The sequence below is a fragment of the Oncorhynchus masou genome, chromosome 27 (genome assembly GCF_036934945.1).
Source record: "Oncorhynchus masou masou isolate Uvic2021 chromosome 27, UVic_Omas_1.1, whole genome shotgun sequence".
NCBI lineage: Eukaryota > Metazoa > Chordata > Actinopteri > Salmoniformes > Salmonidae > Oncorhynchus > Oncorhynchus masou.
The window spans coordinates 15,071,093-15,094,985 of record NC_088238.1 but is presented as its reverse complement, the minus strand read 5'-3'; the positions used below and the strand labels follow the sequence as shown (position 1 = coordinate 15,094,985).

The 23,893-nt window shown below is 47.5% G+C and overlaps 1 protein-coding gene across 1 annotated transcript in view; it reads left to right on the top strand.

Moving 5' to 3' along the window:
- Positions 1–1,064: 1,064 nt before the first annotated feature.
- Positions 1,065–23,893, top strand: part of abcc9 (ATP-binding cassette, sub-family C (CFTR/MRP), member 9) — a 75,841-nt gene continuing 53,012 nt past the window's right edge. The window contains 16 exon segments of the mRNA XM_064939331.1: positions 1,065–1,224; positions 8,184–8,325; positions 9,191–9,312; positions 9,528–9,694; positions 9,906–10,041; positions 10,373–10,479; positions 11,440–11,571; positions 11,573–11,650; positions 15,111–15,275; positions 17,704–17,859; positions 18,690–18,824; positions 19,100–19,262; positions 21,039–21,079; positions 21,214–21,356; positions 21,530–21,638; positions 22,773–22,880. Of these exon segments, the coding sequence (XP_064795403.1) occupies positions 1,074–1,224; positions 8,184–8,325; positions 9,191–9,312; positions 9,528–9,694; positions 9,906–10,041; positions 10,373–10,479; positions 11,440–11,571; positions 11,573–11,650; positions 15,111–15,275; positions 17,704–17,859; positions 18,690–18,824; positions 19,100–19,262; positions 21,039–21,079; positions 21,214–21,356; positions 21,530–21,638; positions 22,773–22,880 (2,055 nt within the window). The 5' untranslated portion in view covers positions 1,065–1,073.

Here is a 23,893-nt window from a genome sequence, read left to right as displayed (position 1 = left end):
ACGACTCTTCTTGTGACTGGTGTTGACTTCTTATTAACAGAATAACATTCAGAAAACGACTTTCCAGCTTCAATTGGACAACTACTTGTATAATATGCATTTGTTATAAAAGCCCTATATAAATATTAAACCTATGAATTTTAACATCGTTTGGCAACATTTGTTTGTTTAATTATTTCATGTGATTGGCTCCATTATTTTTGAAAGCCAACAGGACTTTTATGTAGAAAGGGGAGGAATAAGATGAGCAGTTCTTGGATGTCAGTGATGCTTCTCTAGAATAAACAGCAACCTTCTCTATCATCAGACTAGATCATTCCTTATCAAGGTGTACCATCATTTCATGTCTTGAAAAACAGAATAAAGCAGAGGTATATTTGTGTAGTAAGACATTCCAGTTTGACGTGTGGCTCCAGTGTATTGCCTTGAAGAATTGGTGTAGGCGGGTCAATAACAGTGCACTGGTCTTAGTGTCAGTGTTGTCAACCATGTCAACAGAGGTTAGTGAGGTCTCTGTTGTCAAGGACAGGCATTAACACAAATTGCATTAGAAAAAGTCAAGTCCTGGGAAATAGTATGGTGCATTCCTCCCTTTAATGATTATTGATCCATGTAAACTCTCTAAGCATAGTTTATTTTAAATGTTTTACTTAACCTTTATTTAACTAGGCAAGTCAGTTGAGAAGACATGATTATTTACAATGACGGCACACCAAAAGGCCTCCTGCAGGGACAGGGGCTGGGATTTTAACAATATATATATATTTTAAAAAAATAGGACAAAACACACATCAAGACACGAGAGATGCCACAACACTACATAAATAGTCTCTATATTGAAAGCACCGTATCCGTTGGCTAATGTTATTTGAATCATAAAAGCACTTTAGTCTTACTAATGTATCCTGTGTTTTTTAAAAGCTGATTCACCTTTAAAAGAGCATTACGGCTAGACCACTTTCATTGTTTACCTCTCCATTGTCCAACCACTAGACGAGCTGGTGCTCTTGACTTGATTGACAGTTTTGTGGCTTGGATCCTCCCCCCAGGCTTCTCTGGACCAATAAGGTGGCATGGCTGGCCTGTCGTTCTGTGGCAACAATGTGACCAAGAATGCCTACAGTGTGGATACGGGGATGTTGAACAATGGCTGCTTCGTGGACGCCCTCAACCTGGTCCCTCACGTCTTCCTGCTCTTCATCACCTTCCCTATCCTCTTCATTGGTACGTGGACCATGCATAGTCCTTTACCTTCATGGTGTGTGTGTGTGTGTGTGTGTGTGTGTGTGTGTGTGTGTGTGTGTGTGTGTGTGTGTGTGTGTGTGTGTGTGTGTGTGTGTGTGTGTGTGTGTGTGTGTGTGTGTGTGTGTGTGTGTGCGTGAGTGCACATGTGACAACCTTTAATCCTAGAGATCACACAGAAAAAGGTTTAAAAGAAACAGTGACAGAATTGGACCAGAGGGGAACCTAACGGGCTCAGAAAGGGACAGAATAGGATTAGAAGGGGACAGAACAGGCTCAGAAGGGGACAGAACAGGTTCAGAAGGGGACAGAATAGGATCAGAAGGGGACAGAATAGGTTCAGAAGGGGACAGAATAGGATCAGAAGGGGACAGAATAGGCTCAGAAGGGGACAGAATAGGTTCAGAAGGGGACAGAATAGTTCAGAAGGGGACAGAAATAGTTCAGAAGAGGACAGAATAGGTTCAGAAGGGGGCAGATAGGTTCAGAAGGGAACAGAATAGGTTCAGAAGGGGACAGAATAGGTTCAGAAGGGGACAGAATAGGTTCAGAAGGGGACAGAATAGGTTCAGAAGGGGACAGAATAGGATCAGAAGGGGACAGAATAGGTTCAGAAGGGGACAGAATAGGTTCAGAAGGGGACAGAATAGGTTCAGAAGGGGACAGAATAGGTTCAGAAGGGAACAGAATATGTTCAGAAGGGGACAGAATAGGTTCAGAAGGGGACAGAATAGGATCAGAAGGGGACAGAACAGGATTAGAAGGGGACAGAACAGGTTCAGAAGGGGACAGAACAGGTTCAGAAGGGGACAGAATAGGCTCAGAATGGGACAGAATATGGTCAGAAGGGGACAGAACAGGCTCAGAAGGGGACAGAATATGGTCAGAAGGGGACAGAACAGGCTCAGAATGGGACAGAATATAGGCTCAGAAGGGGACAGAACAGGCTCAGAAGGGGACAGAACAGGCTCAGAAGGGGACAGAACAGGCTCAGAAGGGGACAGAACAGGGTCAGAAGACATATGGTCAGAAGGGGACAGAATAGGCTCAGAAGGGGACAGAACAGGGTCAGAAGGGGACAGAACAGGCTCAGAAGGGGAAGGGGACAGAGGGACATAATTGGCTCAGAAGGGGACAGCAACAACAGGCTCAGAAGGGGACAGAACAGGCTCAGAAGGGGACAGACAGGGGACAAATAGGCTCAGAAGGGACAGAATAGGCTCAGAAGGGGACAGAACAGGGTTCAGAAGGGGACAGAACAGGCTCAGAAGGGGACAGAATAGGGACAGAAGGGGACAGAATAGGCTCAGAAGGGGAGCAGAATATGGTCATCAGCTTCACCAAAGGGGACAGAATAGGCTCAGAAAGCAGGATGCTGCAGTATACAATATGGTCAGAAGGGGACAGAATAGGCTCAGAAAGCAGTATTAAGATGCTGGCAGACATAGGGTCAGAAGGGGCAGCAATACAAGCTACTGGTCAGATGCTGCACTGGGGACAGAAAATATGATGTCAGTATACAAGCTACTGTCATCCCCCACACCTGCTTCACCAACAGAAACAATTAGGCAAGCTACTGTCATCCCCCACACCTGCTTCACCAACAGAAAGCAGTATTAAATGCTGCACTGTATACAAGCTACTGTCATCCCCACACCTGCTTCACCAACAGAAAGCAAAATGACTGCAGACTCAAGCTACTGTCATCCCCCACACCTGCTTCACCAACAGAAAGCAGTATTAAATGCTGCACTGATCAGAAAGACATAATTGTCTTCCCCCACACCTGCTTCACCAACAGAAAGCAGTATTAAGATGCTGCACTGTATACAAGCTACTGTCATCCCCCACACCTGCTTCACCAACAGAAAGCAGTTTGATGCTGCACTGTATACAAGCTACTGTCATCCCCACACCTGCTTCACCAACAGAAAGCAGTATTAAATGCTGCACTGTATACAAGCTACTGTCATCCCCCACACCTGCTTCACCAACAAAGCAACAAGCAGTATTAAGATGCTGCACTGTATACAAGCTACTGTCATCCCCACACCTGCTTCACCAACAGAAAGCAGTATTAAATGCTGCACTGTATACAAGCTACTGTCATCCCCACACCTGCTTCACCAACCCAGTACACACTGTATACAAGCTACTGTTCACCAACAGAAAGCAGTATTAAATGCTGCACTGTATACAAGCTACTGTCATCCCCACACCTGCTTCACCAACAGAAAGCAGTATTAAATGCTGCACTGTATACAAGCTACTGTCATCCCCACACCTGCTTCACCAACAGAAAGCAGTATTAAATGCTGCACTGTATACAAGCTACTGTCATCCCCCACACCTGCTTCACCAACAGAAAGCCATGCTGCACCTGCTGTCATCCCCCACACCTGCTTCACCAACAGAAAGCAGTATTAAATGCTGCACTGTATACAAGCTACTGTCATCCCCCACACCTGCTTCACCAACAGAAAGCAGTATTAAATGCTGCACTGTATACAAGCTACTGTCATCCCCCACACCTGCTTCACCAACAGAAAGCATGCTATTAAATCACCAACAGCAGTATTAAGATGCACTGTATACAAGCTACTGTCATCCCCCACACCTGCTTCACCAACAGAAAGCAGTATTAAATGCTGCACTGTATATCATCAAGCTTACAGTATTAAGATGTCATACAAGCTACCCCACACCTGCTTCACCAACAGAAAGCAGTATTAAGATGCTGCACTGTATACAAGCTACTGTCATCCCCCACACCTGCTTCACCAACAGAAAGCAGTATTAAGATGCTGCACTGTATACAAGCTACTGTCATCCCCACACCTGCTTCACCAACAGAAAGCAGTATTAAATGCTGCACTGTATACAAGCTACTGTCATCCCCCACACCTGCTTCACCAACAGAAAGCAGTATTAAGATGCTGCACTGTATACAAGCTACTGTCATCCTCCACACCTGCTTCACCAACAGAAAGCAGTATTAAATGCTGCACTGTATACAAGCTACTGTCATCCCCCACACCTGCTTCACCAACAGAAAGCAGTATTAAATGCTGCACTGTATACAAGCTACTGTCACCCCCCCCACACCTGCTTCACCAACAGAGCAGTATTAAATGCTGCACTGTATACAAGCACTGTCACCCCCCCACACCTGCTTCACCAACAGAAAGCAGTATTAAGATGCTGCACTGTATACAAGCTATTTGTTATTCTTTCTGAGCTTTCAGTCTCACCGTTCATATAAAGCCTTGAAGCATCATAACGCCTACTGACCACCGACTGGGTTTAATCAATTCCACTGTTACAGACTCACAGTCCTGTGTAGAAGATAGGAAACTCTGTGTAAAGCCCTATGATTGATCTTGTGTCGGACATTCAGCACTGGTCTGTATGTGGGGCGGCAGGTAGCCTGGTGATTAAAGCGTTAGACTAGCAACCGAAAAGTTGCTAGATGGATTCATCGAGCTGACAAGGTAAAAATCTGTCGTTCTGCCGATGAACAAGGCAGTTAACCCACTGTTTCTTGGCCGTCATTGAAAATAAGCATTTGTTCTGAAACTGACTTCCCTAGTTAAATAAAAAAAATGTGTTCTTCATTGATCTGCTGGCTGTCAGTCTCATTTTCCCCAGTCAACATTAAACAGCTTTCCCCAGACCACAGAACAGCTGGTTAGACTCCTGGCTCTGGCCCAGACTTTATCTAACTGAGCAGGGGGACTGTGGGACTGTGGGATCGTGGTCTCTGAGTTGTTGTGGGACTGTGAGAAAACATAGAAAAACACATTTTCTTGAAGAACAGGTCAGATGCAAAATTTGGTAACAGAATGACGGCACCAACAGCACAAGCCATTATTCTGTTAACAAACGTTGCATCTGCACTGGTGTAAATGTGTTCTGGTAAAATGTTCAGTAGAAGTTGTTAAAAGTCATCCTTGTGCATATAAGGGTCTGGTTTGTTCAACTTGGCAATCATTGGTTTTTGTTTGACATACATTTTAAAGTGAAAAATCTGACTCTCAGCATCACTCTCTTATCATGTAATTTCCCCAATCACACCAATTTGGCTAGCTAACAACTAACAGCTAACTTTACGTGGATAAATTAGCTAGGTCATTATCTCTAAATATTGTTTGATTTGCTTGCCAGAAGTAGCGAGGAGACAACTTCACCAGGGCGATTTTAGACTCAAAATATAGGCTACTAGCTGATTTCAAGCTCTTTCCAAAAGTCTTCTCTGATGAAGCAAGCTAAAAAACACACATTGCTTCCTTAGCTAGTTAGCTACATGCCGAATCAATATGCTACCCTCACGTACTATAGGCTATCTGAAATGACATGAACTATGTTTACTGATGGTGAAAAGCATGCAGTTACTGGCTGTGTAACTATAATATGGAGCTAAATGTGCACATTTTCTTTGCATGGAATAATCTAAAATTAATAGGTGATCCTATTACAACCACATTTAGTTGGTAACATTTAGTTGGCAACTCCTTGAAAATGGCACGCAGTTGTCAATGGTTTTAGCGGAGTGGGGGCCTCTCTGCCCCACAGCAGACAAATCCAACGTTCTGCACTTTAACCCAAGGTTTACTGATAACAATCTACTGTTGTGTTGTTCTAGAAGGCCTACTCTGGGGAAACTGACTGGGTGTGTCTGTTGCTCATCTGCTTAATGGGAATGGCTCTGACTAGCAGCCCAGTCCCTGAGGAAAACATTAATTGATGCTTCCTGGGCAAATCTCTGTGTGTGTGTTTTTCATTTCAAATCAAATCAAATTGTATTGGTCACATACACATGGTTAGCAGATGTTAATGCGAGTGTAGCGAAATGCTTGTGCTTCTAGTTCCGACCGTGCAGTAATATCTAACAAGTAATCTAACAGGATATAAAGGAATGAATAATAATATGTACATATAAATATATGGATGAGTGATGGCTGAATGACATAGGCAAGATGCAGTAGATGGTGTAGAGTACAGTATATACATATGAGATGAGTAATGTAGGGTATGTAAACATTATAGAAAGTGGTATTGTTTAAAGTGACTAGTGATACATTTATTACATCCAATTTTTAATTATTAAAGTGGCTAGATATTTGAGTCAGCACTAGCCTCTCTGTGCTAGTGATGGCTGTTTAACAATCTGATGGCCTTGAGATAGAAGCTGTTTTTCAGTCTCTCGGTCCCAGCTTTGATGCACCTGTACTGACCTCGCCTTCTGGATGATAGCGGGGTGAATCAACTCAAATCAAATGTATTTATAAAACCCTTCGTACATCAGCTGATATCTCAAAGTGCTGTACAGAAACCCAGCCTAAAACCCCAAACAGCAAGCAATGCAGGTGTAGAAGCACGGTGGCTAGGAAAATCTCCCTAGAATGGCAGTGAACAGGCAGTGGCTCGGGTGGTTGTTGTCTCTGATGATCTTTATGGCCTTCCTGTGACATCGGGTGGTGTAGGTGTCCTGGAGGGCAGGTAGTTTACCCCCGGTGATGCGTTGTGCAGACCTCACTACCCTCTGGAGAGCCTTACAGTTGTGGGCGGAGCAGACCTCACTACCCTCTTCACAGTTGTGGGGGAGATACAGTTGTGGGCGGAGCAGACCTCACTACCCTCTGGAGAGCCTTACAGTTGTGGGCGGGAGACCTCAGACCTCACTGGGCGCAGACCTCACTTCCCTCGGGAGAGCCCCCAGTTGTGGGCGGAGCAGACCCCTCTCGACCTCACTACCCTCGGAGAGCCTTACAGTTGTGGACCTCACTACCCTCGGGGAGCAGACCCCACTACCCTCGGGAGAGCCTTACAGTTGTTCGGGAGAGCCTTACAGTTGTGGGCGGAGCAGACCTCACTACCCTCGGGAGAGCCTTACAGTTGTGGGCGGAGCAGACCTCACTACCCTCGGGAGAGCCTTACAGTTGTGGGCGGAGCAGACCTCACTACCCTCGGGAGAGCCTTACAGGTGCGGAGCAGACCTCACTATGGAGACACTGTTTCTGTTACCTCACTCGGGAGAGCCCTGTATGTTCTGAGTGTACAGTTATGGAGACACTGTTTCTGTTACTGTATGTTCTGAGTGTTTATGGAGACACTGTGTCTGTGTTACTGTATGTTCTGAGTGTTTATGGAGACACTGTGTCTGTGTTACTGTATTGTCTGAGTGTTTATGGAGACACTGTGTCTGTGTTACTGTATGTTCTGAGTGTTTATGGAGACACTGTTTCTGTGTTACTGTATGTTCTGAGTGTTTATGGAGACACTGGACTGTATGTTCTGAGTGTTTTGTTTATGGAGACACTGTTTCTGTGTTACTGTATGTTCTGAGTGTTTGCTTTGACCTTTAGATTTAAAGAACAGTTAAAGTTCACCATTGGTCTTATAGGTTTACAAACAGTAAAGTTTACAAACAGTTGAAGTTGACCATTGGTCTTAGATGTTTACAAAAATAGTAACGTTTACAAACAGTTAAAGTTGACGATTAGACTTATAGGTTTACAAACAGTTAACGTTGACCATTAAACTTAAAGGTTTACAAACAGTTAATGTTGACCATTAAACTTTAAAGGTTTACAAACAGTTGACCATTGAGGGCACTTGCCAAAGTTGCCTGCATTATCCAAGAGTCACTCAGAATCTCCATGACTTTCATTGTTTGGCAGGAAAACCTTGATAATGCAGATTGCTTTAGAATCAACTGCTGTGTTTATCTGTGTACTTCATCTGTTACTGATTACAGATTACATTACAAATAAAGTTATCATTAATGTAATCCTTTGGATTACTCTAAATGAGTAACGTCATTACTTGGATTACTTGTGGATTACGTTACTGCCCAACCCTGTGTGTTTGCATGTTTGTGCATGCGGTCTTAGGCGTGTGTGCTTATGTTCCTGTTTATCTGACTGTGTGTGTTCTCCTAGGCTGGGGCAGTCAGAGCTCTAAGGTTCAGATCCACCATAACACCTGGCTCCACTTCCCTGGACACAACCTGCGCTGGATCCTCACATTCACTCTGCTGTTTGTCCACGTCTGTGAGATCGCTGAGGGAATCGTCTCCAACAAGTAAGAAACCCCCTAAAACTACTTCCTGTTACCAAAGAGGTAGTGTACTGTGGAAGAGGAAACATTAGTAGCTGGTCAGAAGCCAGTGTTCACATGGGATTTTGTTCTGCGTTGCTGAGATTACAGAAGAAGTGCTATTCCTCTCTGTCATTGTTGTGTCCTAAAACCAATGACTCCCAAGTTTCAGGTGCAGTGAACTATTGAATTTCCTTGCTTCCCTCCAGACCAATGTTTATAGAAAAATGAAACCACTGTCCCTCAAAATAACCCCACTCTCTAGTTCACCCAGACTGCAACCAATAAGATCCTCCACAATGCTGCAGTAACACAAAGCTATGATTGTCTGATGCATCACAAACCCTGCATCAAAACCTGTTGATTGCACCACCTGCTTATTTAGTGGCTGAAGCGAGCAGCTTCCTTCCATGAACAGCTTCAGTGTCACCCAACATTTGATAAAAATATATTCAAAAAATGAAGAGTACAGATTATTGTATGGTACAATATACAAGCGTTTTTGAGAAGGATCATTTGGAAAATAAAATTGTATTGAGTAAATGTATTTATTGGTTTCTTTTCATTTGAAAAAAAAGGTTATTTGTTGATGTAAAAAATCAAAATGTACTGATTTTAAGCTTGTGTCATTGGATTTGTTGGTGGGGTTGTGATAAATTATTGCGAAAAATGGGGTCCCCATAAATCCTGAAGGCCACTGGGTTAACTGTATGTTAACTGTATGTTAACTGTATGTTAACTGTATGAGACTGAATACAATGTCAACCTATAAAGCAGAGATACATGGCATAACAAACTGACTGTGTTTCTTTGAGTATTGATGCAACCTCCTGTCTCTCCATCCTTTCAGACAGATGGACACCAATCACCTCCACCTCTTTATGCCAGCGTTTATGGGCTTCATAGCAGCCACTACATCTGTGGTGTACTACCACAACATAGAAACCTCCAACTTCCCCAAACTACTGCTGGGTGAGTCAAAATGATACCATCAGTGCATTCATTACTCCAAATGAACAGTTAGTGTTTGAGCAGCGCTGAATTAGCCTCCCTTTGGTGCAGTAGTTTAGAGGCTATGGCAGATGGCCCAAACACAGTGAGCTACACATGAACCATTCTGCTGTACATCATAAAGTACATCTCTGGGAAAAGTAGTGCACGAAGTGACCAACCTCCTCCTTCCTCAGCTCTGTTTATCTACTGGGTTCTGGCGTTCATCACCAAGTCCATCAAGCTGTGGAAGTTTGCAGAGTACGGCGTTGGAGTGCTGCACCTGAGGTTCTGTATCACAGCCCTGCTGGTCGTTCTGTACGGACTCCTCATGGCTGTAGAGATCAACGTCATCAGGGTCAGGGTGAGTTAGAACACTGGTGGACTGACTGCTTCCTGGGTCAGGGGTCATAGAGTTTCTATATAAAGACAAGAAGGAAGAAGAGGATGTGATGTGGTGTACTGATGTGATCTGATAGCAGATGCATGGTCTTTATTTCAGCTCCTGATGGCTTTTTACTTTTTTACCTGGTGTGTGTGTCTGTCTCTGTCTTTGTGTCCTGGTGTCCGTGCAGAGGTACGTGTTCTTCGCCAACCCCCAGAAGGTAAAGCCTCCAGAGGACCTTCAGGACCTGGGAGTGAGGTTCCTCCAGCCCTTCGTCAACCTCCTCTCCAAGGCCACATACTGGTGGATGAACCCCCTGATTATAGGTTCGTTTCCTAGGTTCCTTCCTTCCAGGTGTTTTTCCTGGCCACTGTTCTTCCGCTTCTGCATTGATTGACAGCTGCTGATGTTAAAGCACATTGATTGACAGCTGCTGATGTTAAAGCACATTGATTGACAGCTGCTGATGTTAAAGCACATTGATTGACAGCTGCTGATGTTAAAGCACATTGATTGACAGCTGCTGATGTTAAAGCACATTGATTGGTCCTTGGGGTTTAGGCTGGGTGTCTGTAAAGTACTTTGTGACAGCTGCTGATGTTAAAAGGACTTTGATTGATGTACAATTATTTGGATGGATTGATGGCTTGATCACAGGAGCCCATAAAAGACCCATTGAGCTGAAGAAGATTGGCAAACTCCCCATCGCCATGAGAGCCCTCACCAACTACCTGAAGCTCAAAGACGCCTACGAGGATCAGAGGGTGAGTGGAGGAGGGAGTGACAGAGTTTCATATTCTGCTTCTGACAGTCACATACCATTCAATGGATCCCCAGTGCAGTGACATACCATTCAATGGATCCCCAGTGCAGTGACATACCATTCAATGGATCCCCAGTGCAGTGACATACCATTCAATGGATCCCCAGTGCAGTGACATACCATTCAATGGATCCCCAGTGCAGTGACATACCATTCAATGGATCCCCAGTGCAGTGACATACCATTCAATGGATCCCCAGTGCAGTGACATACCATTCAATGGATCCCCAGTGCAGTGACATACCATTCAATGGATCCCCAGTGCAGTGACATACCATTCAATGGATCCCCACAGTACCATTCAATGGATCCCCAGTGCAGTGACATACCATTCAATGGATCCCCAGTGCAGTGACCATTCAATGGATCCCCAGTGCAGTGACATACCATTCAATGGATCCCTGCTTTAATTGAATTAGAACATTCTGATCAGATTCTCTACAATTAAAACTCTGTGTGTTAGATATATTACACTTGTATCCTATACACATGTCAAGCCCAGGAAAGGTTTGAATATATCTCTAAAGACTGTCCATTATAATTGGGGCGGCAATTGGGGCGGAAATTGGGGTGACAGGGTAGCCTATTATTTAGAGAGTTGGGCTAGTAATCGAAATGGTTGCAAGTTCGAATCCCCGAGCTGACAAGGTACAAATCTGTCATTCTGCCCCTGAACGAGGCAGTTAACCCACTGTTCCTAGGCCATCATTGAAAATAAGAATTTGTTCTTAACTGACTTGCCTAGTTAAGTAAAGGTTAAATAAATAAATAATGTAGTCTCGCGAACCAGACTCTGTAATCAGGTCGTCCTCATCTTCACTCTGAGATGAAGGTTCATTGTAGTGGGACTCTCCTGTGTAATCCTGTAACCCTTCCATGCTCCTGTCCCCTCCCCTCCTAGCAGAATGCCGAGGACCCAGAGAAGGCTCCATCCATCTGGCGTTCTATGTACCGGGCGTTTGGTCCCCGACCCATCCTCCTCAGCAGTACCTTCCGTTACCTGGCGGATCTGCTGGGCTTCGCCCCTCTGCTCCTGGCCGCTCTGCATCTATGGTCCCATTACTGTTCCCATCGAACATCTCAACAAAAAGCCCGTCAAGGAAGGGAGTGTGGTGTGTTACTGTTCCCATCGGACCATAACTCTGCTCCTGGTCCCATAGTTACTGTTCCCATCGGCCCGTAACTCTGCTCCTGGTACCATAACTCTGCTCCTGGTCCCATAATTACTGTTCCCATTGGCCCATAACTCTGCTCCTGGTCCCATAATTACTGTTCCCATCGGCCCATAACTCTGCTCCTGGTCCCATAATTACTGTTCCCATCGTCCCATAACTCTGCTCCTGGTCCCATAATTACTGTTCCCATAGCCCATAACTCTGCTCCTGGTCCCATAATTACTGTTCCCATCGGCCCATAACTCTGCTCCTGGTACCATAGTTACTGTTCCCATTGGCCCATAACTCTGCTCCTGGTCCCATAATTACTGTTCCCATCGGCCCATAACTCTGCTCCTGGTCCCATAATTACTGTTCCCATTGGCCCATAACTCTGCTCCTGGTCCCATAATTACTGTTCCCATCGGCCCATAACTCTGCTCCTGGTACCATAATTACTGTTCCCATCCCATAATCCTGGTCCCATTGGCCCATAACTCTGCTCCTGGTCCCCATAACTCTGCTCCTGGTCCCATACTCTGCTCCTTACTGTTCCCATCCCATAACTCTGCTCCTGGTTCCCATAGTTACTGCTCCTGGTCCCATTCTGGCCCATAACTCTGCTCCTGGTCCCATAATTACTGTTCCCATCGGCCCATAACTCTGCTCCTGGTCCCATAATTACTGTTCCCATCCTGGGGCCCATAACTCTGCTCCTGGTCCCATAATTACTGTTCCCATCAGCCCATAACTCTGCTCCTGGTCCCATAATTACTGTTCCCATCGGCCCATAACTCTGCTCCTGGTCCCATAATTACTGTTCCCATCGGCCCATAACTCTGCTCCTGGTCCCTGGCCCATAACTCTGCTCCTGGTCCCATAATTACTGTTCCCATCGGCCCATAACTCTGCTCCTGGTCCCATCGGCCCATAACTCTGTTCCCATGGCCCATAACTCTGCTCCTGGTCCCATAATTACTGTTCCCATCGGCCCATAACTCTGCTCCTGGTCCCATAATTACTGTTCCCATCAGCCCATAACTCTGCTCCTGGTCCCATAATTACTGTTCCCATCGGCCCATAACTCTGCTCCTGGTCCCATGGTCCCATAATTACTGTTCCCATCAGCCCATAACTCTGCTCCTGGTCCCATAATTACTGTTCCCATCGGCCCATAACTCTGCTCCTGGTCCCATAATTACTGTTTCCCACTCTGCTCCTGGTCCCAGCCCATAACTCTGCTCCTGGTCCCATAATTACTGTTCCCATCAGCCCATAACTCTGCTCCTGGTCCCATAATTACTGTTCCCATCGGCCCATAACTCTGCTCCTGGTCCCATAATTACTGTTCCCATCATAATTACTGTTCCCATCGGCCCATAACTCTGCTCCTGGTCCCATAATTACTGTTCCCATGGCCCATAACTCTGCTCCTGGTCCCATAGTTACTGTTCCCATCAGCCCATAACTCTGCTCCTGCTCCTGGTCCCATAATTAACTCTGTTCCCATCGGCCCATAACTCTGCTCCTGGTCCCATAATTACTGTTCCCATCGACCCATAACTCTGCTCCTGGTCCCCACTCTGCTCCTGGTTGGCCCATAACTCTGCTCCTGGTCCCATAATTACTGTTCCCATCATTTGGCCCATAACTCTGCTCCTGGTCCCATAATTACTCTGCTCCTGGTTCCCATCCCATCCTGGTCCCATAACTCTGCTCCTGGTCCCATAATTACTGTTCCCATCGGCCCATAACTCTGCTCCTGGTTCCCATCGGCCCATAACTCTGCTCCTGGTCCCATAATTTACTGTTCCCATCGGCCCATAACTCTGCTCCTGGTCCCATAATTACTGTTCCCATCGGCCCATAACTCTGCTCCTGGTCCCATAGTTACTGTTCCCATCGGCCAATAACTCTGTTCCTGGTACCATACTTTCCTGTTACTGTTCCCATCGCCCATAACTCTGCTCCTCCATAATTACTGTTATGTTCTGCTCCTGGTCCCATTACTGTTCCCATTCAAGTGATTCGATTTGATACAGCAGACGCTCATTCTTGTTTGTGTGACACATTCCTCCATGTTGTTGTGACTGTTGGCTAGTTTGCTCCATAGAGATAAATAGTTTATTATATAGTTAGCTCACTGTCTGATGCTGTGGGTTGTGTCATCAACATCGTACCGCCATGAGGGCGCAGCAGGGTGGTCTGCTCGTCTTCTCATGATGACTCACTTCCTCTGTGATGTCATGAGGCGTCGACAGCGCCATTGTTCCCAACCCTGTCCTTGTCCCAGCCACCACGTCACCCCCATTAGACCAATTAAATTATAGACACAAATGATCCCATAGCATATTTCACACCCTCACACACACACAGATACAGAAACACACACACACTTGCCTCAACTAACTTTTAAAGGTACACCAGAAATCCATTTAGGACACAGAAATAAACTATCCTTGGACCTGTGGGGAGTCAGCAGCACTGAACTGATGAACTAAGGCAGAGCATCATGTCAGAGGGCTGAACAGAGGAACGTGTCTCTGAAGTAGAGCATCATGTTAGAGGGCTGAACAGAGGCCTCAACTAACTTTTAAAGGTACACCAGAAATCCATTTAGGAACGTCTCTCTGAAGTAGAGCATCATGTCAGAGGGCTGAACAGAGGAACGTGTCTCTGAAGTAGAGCATCATGTCAGAGGGCTGAACAGAGAAACGTCTCACTGAAGTAGAGCATCATGTCAGAGGGCTGAACAGAGGAACGTGTCTCTGAAGTAGAGCATCATGTCAGAGGGCTGAACAGAGAAACGTCTCACTGAAGTAGAGCATCATGTCAGAGGGCTGAACAGAGGAACGTGTCTCTGAAGTAGAGCATCATGTCAGAGGGCTGAACAGAGAAATGTCTCTCTGAAGTAGAGCATCATCTCAGAGGGCTGAACAGAGGAACGTCTCTCTGAAGTAGAGCATCATGTCAGAGGGCTGAACAGAGGAACTGAAGTCATCATGTCTGAAGTAGAGCATCATCTCAGAGGGCTGAACAGAGGAACGTCTCACTGAAGTAGAGCATCATGTCAGAGGGCTGAACAGAGGAACGTCTCTCTAAAGTAGAGCATCGTGCACAGTGCCGGTGTCAGCGGGCTGAACAGAGGAACAGAGAGTTTAGGCTGAAGTACTGCAGGCGTGCATTTCTGAGTGACATGGAAAATTCCTCACTCATCTCACACTCTCTCACTCTGTCCTTCTCTGTGTGTGACAGGGTCTGGGTAGTGTCAGCTCTTGCTTTTTACAGTCCCCTACATCTGCTCTAACCTACTATCTGTGTATCTGTGTGTGTGTGTGTGTGTGTGTGTGTGTGTGTGTGTGTGTGTGTGTGTGTGTGTGTGTGTGTGTGTGTGTGTGTGTGTGTGACTGTCTATCAGGTCCCCTATTTCGAGGTCTACTTCATGTCATCCAACGAGCTGCTCCAGAATACGTCAGTGCTGGCTGTTCTGCTGTTCCTGGCCCTGGTGCTACAGCGGACCTTCCTACAGGCCTCCTACTATGTCACTATAGAGACCGGCATCAACCTCCGTGGAGCCCTGCTGGTGACTGACTGGAGGATTCTGGGATTTGTAGGATACTGCGTCACCGATTCTCCATCCTTTACCCAAAGTGTTCACTTGTTCAGTCTCTGTCATAGATTTAAAAGCGTTAGATGTGTAATCATTGGCTGACGGGAGTTTCTGCCGTTGTTCAATTCATGACGGGGAGTGGGGAGGTGCGAAAATAAAGTGGCGAATCAGGACAGCCGTAGGCAGTCACAGAGGTGGAGAATCGGGACAGCCGTAGACAGTCACAGAGGTGGAGAATCGGGACAGCCGTAGACAGTCACAGAGGTGGAGAATCGGGACAGCCGTAGACAGTCACAGAGGTGGAGAATCGGGACAGCCGTAGACAGTCACAGAGGTGGAGAATCGGGACAGCCGTAGACAGTCACAGAGGTGGAGAATCGGGACAGCCGTAGGCAGTCACAGAGGTGGAGAATCGGGACAGCCGTAGACAGTCACAGAGGTGGAGAATCGGGACAGCAGTAGGCAGTCACAGAGGTGGAGAATCGGGACAGCCGTAGGCAGTCACAGAGGTGGAGAATCGGGACAGCCGTAGACAGTCACAGAGGTGGAGAATCGGGACAGCCGTAGACAGTCACAGAGGTGGAGAATCGGGACAGCAGTAGGCAGTCACAGAGGTGGAGAATCTGGACAGCCATAGGCAGTCACAGAGGTGGAGAATCGGGACAGCCGTAGACAGTCACAGAGGTGGAGAATTAAGACAGTCGTAGGCAGTCACAGAGGTGGAGACTCGGGACAGTCATAGGCAGTCACAGAGGTGGAGAATCGGGACAGCCGTAGACAGTCACAGAGGTGGAGAATCGGGACAGCCGTAGACAGTCACAGAGGTGGAGAATAGGGACAGTCATAGGCAGTCACAGAGGTAGAGAATCGGGACAGCCATAGGCAGTCACAGAGGTGGAGAATCGGGACAGTCATAGGCAGTCACAGAGGTAGAGAATCGGGACAGCCATAGGCATTCACAGAGGTAGAGAATCGGGACAGTCATAGGCAGTCACAGAGGTGGAGAATCGGGACAGCAGTAGGCAGTCACAGAGGTGGAGAATCGGGACAGCCGTAGACAGTCACAGAGGTGGAGAATCGGGACAGCCGTAGACAGTCACAGAGGTGGAGAATAGGGACAGTCATAGGCAGTCACAGAGGTAGAGAATCGGGACAGCCATAGGCAGTCACAGAGGTAGAGAATCGGGACAGTCATAGGCAGTCACAGAGGTAGAGAATCGGGACAGTCATAGGCAGTCACAGAGGTAGAGAATCGGGACAGTCATAGGCAGTCACAGAGGTGGAGAATAGGGACAGTCATAGGCAGTCACAGAGGTGCAGAATCGGGACAGTCATAGGCAGTCACAGAGGTAGAGAATCGGGACAGTCATAGGCAGTCACAGAGGTAGAGAATCGGGACAGTCATAGGCAGTCACAGAGGTAGAGAATCGGGACAGTCATAGACAGTCACAGAGGTGGAGAATCGGGACAGTCATAGAGGTGGAGAATAGGGACAGTCATAGGCAGTCACAGAGATAGAGAATCGGGACAGCCATAGGCAGTCACAGAGGTGGAGAATCGGGACAGTCATAGGCAGTCACAGAGGTAGAGAATCGGGACAGCCATAGGCATTCACAGAGGTAGAGAATCGGGACAGTCATAGGCAGTCACAGAGGTGGAGAATCGGGACAGCAGTAGGCAGTCACAGAGGTGGAGAATCGGGACAGCCGTAGACAGTCACAGAGGTGGAGAATCGGGACAGCCGTAGACAGTCACAGAGGTGGAGAATAGGGACAGTCATAGGCAGTCACAGAGGTGGAGAATCGGGACAGCCGTAGACAGTCACAGAGGTGGAGAATAGGGACAGTCATAGGCAGTCACAGAGGTAGAGAATCGGGACAGCCATAGGCAGTCACAGAGGTAGAGAATCGGGACAGTCATAGGCAGTCACAGAGGTGGAGAATCGGGACAGTCATAGGCAGTCACAGAGGTAGAGAATCGGGACAGTCATAGGCAGTCACAGAGGTAGAGAATCGGGACAGTCATAGGCAGTCGGGACAGTCATAGGCAAAGTGTTCAGTCAGAGGTAGAGAATCGGGACAGTCATAGGCAGTCACAGAGGTAGAGAATCGGGACAGTCATAGGCAGTCACAGAGGTAGAGAATCGGGACAGTCATAGGCAGTCACAGAGGTGGAGAATAGGGACAGTCATAGGCAGTCACAGAGGTAGAGAATCGGGACAGTCATAGGCAGTCACAGAGGTAGAGAATCGGGACAGCCATAGGCATTCACAGAGGTAGAGAATCGGGACAGCCATAGACAGTCACAGAGGTGGAGAATCGGGACAGTCATAGACAGTCACAGCAGTGAATGTACTGTATCTAGTAGGTTGTTAATGTCCTCTGTCCTGTCCGTTTCCTAGGCGATGATCTACAACAAGATCCTGCGTCTGTCCACCTCTAACATGTCCATGGGAGAGATGACCCTGGGCCAGATCAACAACCTGGTTGCCATAGAAACCAACCAGCTCATGTGGTTCCTCTTCCTGTGTCCCAACCTCTGGGCCATGCCAGTGCAGGTGGGTTTTGACGAGATAGAATTCAGCTTATGTCGAAATGTACTTTTCGTAGCAGGTTAGGAGAATTTACGCTGTAGGTTAGGATAATTAACGTAGCAGGTTAGGAGAATTAGGTTAAGGTTAGGGAAGGGGTTAGTCTTAGCTAAAATGCAACAACAACAAAAAACGTTTGAGGTCAATTCGACTATCTGGACATAGTCTCTATGTATGATCCGGCCAACAACCTGATCTTAAAGTGGACGCCAAAGCATGATTTTGTCCCAGAATATGGGTTAACAGGTATGCATTTTTTAAGCCATTATCTGCCAGTACCAGTATGATGCATCAATAATATATCACTAATACATCCCTAATAACTCCCTAATATATCCCTAATAACTCCATAATATATCCATAATAACTCCCTAATATATCACAACTATATCCCTAATAACTCCATAATATATCTCACAAAGCTCCCCAATTTATTCCTAATAACTCCCTAATATATCCCTCATAACTCCCTAATAACTCCCTAATATATCCCTCATAACTCCCTAATAACTCCCTAATATATCCCTCATAACTCCCTAATATATCCCTCATAACTCCCTAATATATCCCTCATAACTCCCTAATAACTCCCTAATATATCCCTAATAACTCCCTAATAATCCATAATAACTCTCCTAATATATCCCTCATAACTCCCTAATAACTCCCTAATAAATCCCTAATATATCCCTAATAACTCCCTAATATATCCCTCATAACTCCCTAATAACTCCCTAATATATCCCTAATAACTCCCCAATATATCCCTCATATCTTTGTGTTGTGTTCCTGCTCAGATTGTGATGGGCGTGATCTTGCTGTACTACCTGCTGGGGACCAGTGCTCTGATTGGAGCTTCAGTCATCGTGCTGCTGGCTCCAGTCCAATACCTGATCGCTACCAAGCTGGCTGACACCCAGAAGAGCACCCTGGTGAGTCACCCTCTGTTCACGTTGAGACACTCAGGTTGTACACTGCCTGCACCAATCCCTTAGATCGTAGTTTCACTGTCTCTTTAGAGAAGAAACCTGCAAGCTTTACCATGAATAAATAGCCTAGATTTGAGTGATTTCAGTTATTTTCTGTTGTGATGAGGGAAACAGTATATGATAAGGAAACAATAACCTTTAAAAACAGTTGAAATGAGAATATATTAATATTATTTTGTAGTTTAAATCTTCAGTAAGGCATCGCCCTCTTCTGACAGGACCAGTCTACGGAACGTCTGAAGAAGACCACAGAGATTCTGAAGGGGATCAAGCTGCTGAAGCTGTACGCCTGGGAGAACATCTTCTGTGACAGTGTAGAAGATACCAGGGGCAAAGAGCTCACCAGCCTCCGCACCTTCGCCCTCTATACCTCCATGTCTAGTGAGACACACACACCTTCGCCCTCTACACCTCCATGTCTAGTGAGACACACACACCTTGGCCCTCTACACCTCCATGTCTAGTGAGACACACACACCTTGGCCCTCTACACCTCCATGTCTAGTGAGACACACACACCTTCGCCCTCTACACCTCCATGTCTAGTGAGACACACACACACCTTCGCCCTCTACACCTCCATGTCTAGTGAGACACACACACACCTTGGCCCTCTACACCTCCATGTCTAGTGAGACACACACACACCTTCGCCCTCTACACCTCCATGTCTAGTGAGACACACACACACCTTCGCCCTCTACACCTCCATGTCTAGTGAGACACACACACCTTCGCCCTCTACACCTCCATGTCTAGTAAGACACACACACACCTTCGCCCTCTACACCTCCATGTCTAGTGAGACACACACACCTTCGCCCTCTACACCTCCATGTCTAGTGAGACACACACACCTTCGCCCTCTACACCTCCATGTCTAGTGAGACACACACACACCTTCGCCCTCTACACCTCCATGTCTAGTGAGACATACACACACCTTGGCCCTCTACACCTCCATGTCTAGTGAGACACACACACACCTTGGCCCTCTACACCTCCATGTCTAGTGAGACACACACACACCTTCGCCCTCTACACCTCCATGTCTAGTGAGACACACACACCTCGCCCTCTACACCTCCATGTCTAGTGAGACACACACACCTTCGCCCTCTACACCTCCATGTCTAGTGAGACACACACACCTTCGCCCTCTACACCTCCATGTCTAGTGAGACACACACACACCTTGGCCCTCTACACCTCCATGTCTAGTGAGACACACACACACCTTCGCCCTCTACACCGCCATGTCTAGTGAGACACACACACCTTCGCCCTCTACACCGCCATGTCTAGTGAGACACACACACACCTTCGCCCTCTACACCTCCATGTCTAGTGAGACACACACACACCTTCGCCCTCTACACCTCCATGTCTAGTGAGACACACACACACCTTCGCCCTCTACACCTCCATGTCTAGTGAGACACACACACACCTTTGCCCTCTACACCGCCATGTCTAGTGAGACACACACACCTTCGCCCTCTACACCTCCATGTCTAGTGAGACACACACACACCTTCGCCCTCTACACCTCCATGTCTAGTGAGACACACACACTCCTTGGCCATCTACACCACCATGTCTAGTGAGACACACACACACCTTCGCCCTCTACACCTCCATGTCTAGTGAGACACACACACCCTCGCCCTCTACACCTCCATGTCTAGTGAGACACACACACACCTCGGCCCTCTACACCTCCATGTCTAGTGAGACACACACACACCTTGGCCCTCTACACCTCCATGTCTAGTGAGACACACACACACCTTGGCCATCTACACCGCCATGTCTAGTGAGACACACACACACCTTCGCCCTCTACACCTCCATGTCTAGTGAGACACACACACCCTCGCCCTCTACACCTCCATGTCTAGTGAGACACACACACCTTCGCCCTCTACACCTCCAATAAGACACATCTCCTCTGTTACTTTATAATAGCTATCACATCCTTTATATTTTATTTTGAAATCCCCTTCATTTTGTCCAGTAAGACACTCACACTGCTTATATTCTGTCCTCATTTATATTTGGGGCTCAGTTTGACTTAAGAGCTTTGAAGTTTGAAAATGTCTTTGTTCTCTCCAAAGGCTCTCTGTTGTTACATAATATGACCTCTTTTCCTCCCAGTTTTCATGAATGCTGCTATCCCCATCGCTGCTGTGCTTGTGGTAAGAGGGATTCTCATCATCCCTGTATCCTGCAGGCCAATTTTCAGGCCAATTGTAGCTAGTGTTTTGCCAGCTCTGAAATCTGGTAACAATACCGAACTGAGTAACTGTGTGTCCCTTTGTGTCTCTGTCAGACGTTTGTCAGCCACGCCCTGATCAACAAGTCCAAACCCAGCTCCTCGGAGGCCTTCGCTGCTCTGGCCCTCTTCCACATCCTGGTTACCCCACTGTTCCTGCTCTCCACCGTGGTCCGCTTCGCAGTCAAGGCCATGGTCAGGTGAGAGGCCTACTGAGGACGCCCAGGGATACTGAATACTGGATAGTTACCAGCTAGACAATCTGCTGGAATCTTATTTGTATCATAGAAGGGTTATTTATGTGTGTGTGGGTGTGGGTGTGGGTGTGGGTGTGGGTTTGTGTGTGTCCTATCATATCGTGTCCTATCCACAGCGTCCAGAAGCTGGGTGAGTTCCTGCAGAGCGATGAGATTGGCGATGACAGCTGGAGGAACGGAGACATGTCTGTGTCCCTAGAGGCCTGTAAGAAACACCCTGGGGCGGTTAGTACACACACACACACACACACACACGCACACACACACACACACACACACACACACACACACACACACACACACACACACACACACACACACACACACACACACACACACACACACACACACACACACCACCATCCCTGTTACCAAACACTGCCCCAAATACAGGCCTGAGTCGTGTTTAGTAGGGAACACTGAAGCAAAATGTAAACTAAATGGTGTGTTTCGAGGTAGTCTCTTAGCGTTTCAGTCTGTTTATTCACTTTGGTCCCTAATGAACATGACCCAATTACTTATCTGTCCCTCTGCCAGAGCAGCTAATGCTGGACATTCAGCCAGCACAGCACAGAGCCTAATCCAGGAGCTATTCATTTACAGCCAGCATGGAATACAACAACTACTGTGTTGCTACAGGGTTTCCACAGCTCCCAACACTGCTAATGGACTCGTCAGGATGATGTGATGGTTATGATGCTTTTCAACTGACCAAGTTTCAGAGCCAACGTGTTTCCAACTTCAAGCTGTTGGTGGAACTGCAGAGAAAGTGTCTGTTTGACCAGAGCAGATCTGGTCTCTGTAGAAGGAGGAACTGTAACTACACACCGTGTCAATCTAGCAGCAGTGTTTCATGGGGAATGTCAACCAGGAGGCGTTAGGTTGCTGGTTGCTGCCAGTCTCGTCATGTCTTCAGCTGCTCTCAGGACTTTCACAGGTTTATTTCTGTGTTGGACTCCTCAGAAGGAGTGGAGGGAGACGGAGACCGAGTGGTGGAGGGGTTAGTGTGAGATGGAGGAGCCATTTGTTGAGGGCTGAAGGAGGGATGGAGTGAGGGAGGGATGTCTTGGGGATGAGGGGTAGGGGATAAGAAGCTCCCTCTGGGGACAGTCTCAGTCAGGGTCTGAGAGGGGGTCCTCCCTGGAGGTTACAGCGGATGAGGGGCCAAGTTTATCACTGAATGCAATCTCTCTCTTTCTGTTTTCTCACCCTCCCTTCATCTCCCTCTCCCCATTTCTGTCTTTCATTCTATCCCTCCCTGCCTCTCTCTCTCCCTCCCTTCCTCTCTCCTCTCCCTCCCTCTCTCTCCCTCCCTCTCCCCTCTCCCTCCCCATCTCCCCCCTACCTCTCTCTCTCCAGACCAAGGCTATAAACAGGAAGCAGCCCCTGCTCTACCAGATGGACAGCTATGAGCAGCCAGCACGCAGACCACTGCGACCCAACGAGACTGAGGACGTGGCTGTCAAGGTCAGGGGTCAAAGTTCAACACCTCAACAAGCTCATTGGCCCTTCTTCTCAGGACCTGTGACACACACAGCACCGCACACAGTGGCTGACTGCATGCACGGACACAGGAACAGACACGTAGGCTATCAACTCACAGACAAGCTGTAGCTCACGTACATGTGCAGCCACGTCACACACGTAGACACGTAGACACGTAGACACGTAGACACGCAGACACGCAGACACGTAGACACGCAGACACGTAGACACGTAGACACGCAGACACGCAGACACGCAGACACGCAGACACGCAGACACGCAGACACGTAGACACGCAGACACGTAGACACGCAGACACGTAGACACGCAGACACGCAGACACGACACGTAGACACGCACACACGCAGACACGCAGACACAGACACGTAGACACGCAGACACGTAGACACGTACACACGCAGACACGCAGACACGCAGACACGTAGACACGCAGACACGTAGACACGCAGACACGTAGACACGCAGACACGCAGACACGCAGACACGCAGACACGCAGACACGTAGACACGTAGACACGCAGACACGTAGACACGCAGACACGTAGACACGCAGACACGTAGACACGCAGACACGCAGACACGTAGACACGCAGACACGTAGACACGCAGACACGCAGACACGCAGACACGCAGACACGCAGACACGCAGACACGCAGACACGTAGACACGCAGACAGACACGCAGAGACACGCAGACACGTAGACACGCAGACACGCAGACACGCAGACACGCAGACACGCACGACACGTACACACGCAGACACGTACACACGCAGACACGAGACACGCAGACACGACAGACACGTAGACACGCAGACACGTAGACACGCAGACACACGCAGACACGCAGACACGTAGACACGCAGACACGTAGACAGACACGCAGACACGTAGACACGTAGACACGCAGACACGTAGACACGCAGACACGCAGACACGTAGACACGCAGACACGTAGACACGCAGACACGTAG